This window comes from Sinocyclocheilus grahami, unplaced genomic scaffold, assembly GCF_001515645.1.
Source record: "Sinocyclocheilus grahami isolate Dianchi unplaced genomic scaffold, SAMN03320097.WGS_v1.1 scaffold1268.1, whole genome shotgun sequence".
Taxonomy (NCBI): Eukaryota; Metazoa; Chordata; class Actinopteri; order Cypriniformes; family Cyprinidae; genus Sinocyclocheilus; species Sinocyclocheilus grahami.
In genome coordinates this window covers 133,548-136,219 of record NW_015506447.1, presented here as the reverse complement: position 1 = coordinate 136,219, position 2,672 = coordinate 133,548, and the positions used below count along the sequence as shown (strand labels likewise).

The 2,672-nt window shown below is 36.0% G+C and overlaps 1 protein-coding gene across 1 annotated transcript in view; it reads right to left on the bottom strand.

Annotated features, from left to right (window-relative positions):
* LOC107568645 (talin-2-like) overlaps positions 1-2,672 on the bottom strand; it is a 72,435-nt gene that overhangs the window by 14,287 nt on the left and 55,476 nt on the right. The window contains exons 37-38 of the mRNA XM_016254617.1: positions 1,208-1,333; positions 12-128 (exon numbers count right to left, since the gene is read on the bottom strand). Coding sequence (XP_016110103.1) covers positions 12-128; positions 1,208-1,333 — 243 coding nt within the window. The remainder of the gene's footprint in view (positions 1-11; positions 129-1,207; positions 1,334-2,672) is intronic.

The window sequence follows — 2,672 nt, the reverse complement described above, 5'->3', positions numbered from 1 at the left end:
GTGTCTCTTACAGCCAGCTCTTGTTTGATGTGCTCTATGGTGGCCTCTAGTGCTCGTGTGCCTTTAGTGGCCTCGTCCTCCACGGCCTTCACCGTCTTCAGTAGAGACGTCACATTTGTCACCATCACCTGATCCCACAGAAACATCACACATCAGAACTCTTGACACACTTATGCATTATGACTTTATGATGTTATGTCATAGAAGACAGTGCTTAAAGCGCTCAATCAAAGGAGAATAATATATGAACGCAACAATACAGAAAGGCTGATAATATTTAAGGTTAGCCAGTATTATAAATTTATATAGCTTGGCACAGAAAAAGAGTTGCCTGGTAAGCCAAGTCAGACTAATTCATTAAAAAGAAACAAATTAAAAGAATGATCCAAATAATGAGCAAAACTGGTCATCAGCATACTGTGCATCATTAGTAGAAATAAGGGATATATAACAATCAAATAATACATAATAATAACCTACAAACTTTTTAAAACACACAATCTACTGACAGTCTCTTTAGGAAACACACTACCTAAATAAAAACACAATAGAAACTCTGTTAACTGATAAATTAATAATTACCAGAAAATAGCCATGAATTTATTGTGAATATATATCCCATATGCTTCAAATATAATTTAACTAATATACTATATGAAATACACTATTTCTCTAGTTTGTGTGTGTTAAGTATTCCAAGTAAGCGTTATTTTAGTTTTTTTTTATACTATTATAGTATTTATTAATATTTTAAGTTAGTATTCATATTTCGGTTTTCATTTTAATTTTTGTTTAAGTTTTAGTAATTCTGTTATATGATTTTATAATTTTTATTAGTACTTAAAATGAGAAATGTTGCCTTAGCATCCATGTGAAAATTTTTTAAGTTTAAGCTTTTACTCTAATATTGATATTTTATTTACATTTTATTTCTATCACTGAAAACATTTTCAATGTTTATTTAAAAAAAATCTTTGTGCAGTTTTAGCTTTAGTCTTAGTTAACAATAACACCACCAATCTGAGTGTAAATCATTAGCAGTTCTTCACTTTGTAGGTCAAACAGACTGACTCCTGATTTCAGGTCACCTAACATTGTCTGGCAGCCCATAATAATCATTTTGACTGAGATCAGTTATTAACGGCCTCAGGCGGAGACCGACTGGATGAGTGGATGACTGAGATGATCCTGCTCTGAGTGTCTTTACCTTAGCAGAGTTCTTGAGCTGTAACATGGCAGGATCGTCGTGAGGTTTGCCGGACGCAGCCTTCGTGGCGCTGATCAGGTCACCCAGAGCTTTAGCCACGTCCTTCACTGCATTGATCAGAACCACCTGAGACACGACAACAAACACGATCTCAGACGGCTGCAGCATTATTGAAATTCTGGAACAACATATGCATCAGCATCACGACTTAACATGTTGCCTACATAGACAGATGCATCACTGAACCACAAACATGAGCATAATCTCACACCTGCATGAGACAAAATATAGCCATGTAGCCATGAGTGAAATGTATCAGTACAAGAACTGTACTATAAAAGTAAATGAAGAAGTCTCACAGCAAACACAAAGTTATATAACACAATTGAAAGCTGTTATGTAAATATTAATGCTGGTTAATAAAGTATCAGTCACATAACAGCATATTATCCTGACTAGCAATAAGTTCAAAAATGACTAGAAAAACTGCAGTATGGATACAAAGACCTCACTAAAATCCACTCAAAAACATCTGCTGCATGTGGAAAGTGAAAATACAGATCTTACAAATGCAGCAGGTTTGAAGATAACGCTTTTATTATGTTCATGAACTTGAAAGGAGATTGAAGTGCAATTAAACCTTGCCTTGATGGCTGAATTTCCTTGAACAATAGAGAATGAGGAGTTACGATCTTTTCACTCCGCATTGCATTTCGGGAAGGCGCCGCCATATTAGCAGGATACGCTATCCGTTCCCATGGTTACTTCTCATTTTCTATAAGGATAAGTGCTTATCTTTTGCTTTGTTTGTGCCTTTAAGTTAAACAACCATTCATTCTTCATTGTATCATTTGCAGGGAAGAGAAGCTATTTGATCGCACTGCATTTCTCTCTTAGGTTTGGTAGAATTTGGTTTACAGTGTTTACCCGATTAGCGTGAAAACCGCTGGACACTCGCTGCTGCTTCAGTCATCATATGGTACATTATCCAAACACAAGTGTGTTCAACAAGCTGACAGAAGTCCATCCATTTCTTTGTTGGAAACTTTTAAATGACAAAGTATAGTTGCTGTCATTGGCCACGGAGGAGAATCACAGATTGTGGGTCACATTCAGCGAACAGTCACAAACTCACTGTACTTCTTATATTTATTTCAACAAATGACAAGCAAAATCAAATCCCTAGGAGCTTGGGGAAAGTGTTGTAGCATTTTCAAATGCTGGTTTAATGTGCTAAGACAGTGATGCTAAAAGACATGCAGATGAGCCAGAATATCAACGCCACATGTTTAAATGTAAAGCGTTTTCCTCTCTTTAGAAAACTGTAATGTAGAAAGCGCTTCTGGATTAAGACAGCGACTTCTAAAGTTCATATTTTGGGCTCATCTGTTTTTCCACATATTTATTAGTAAGATGTGTGTACAGAATGTGGTCTTTAAATATCACGGTCTCGGTGCATTAAGCG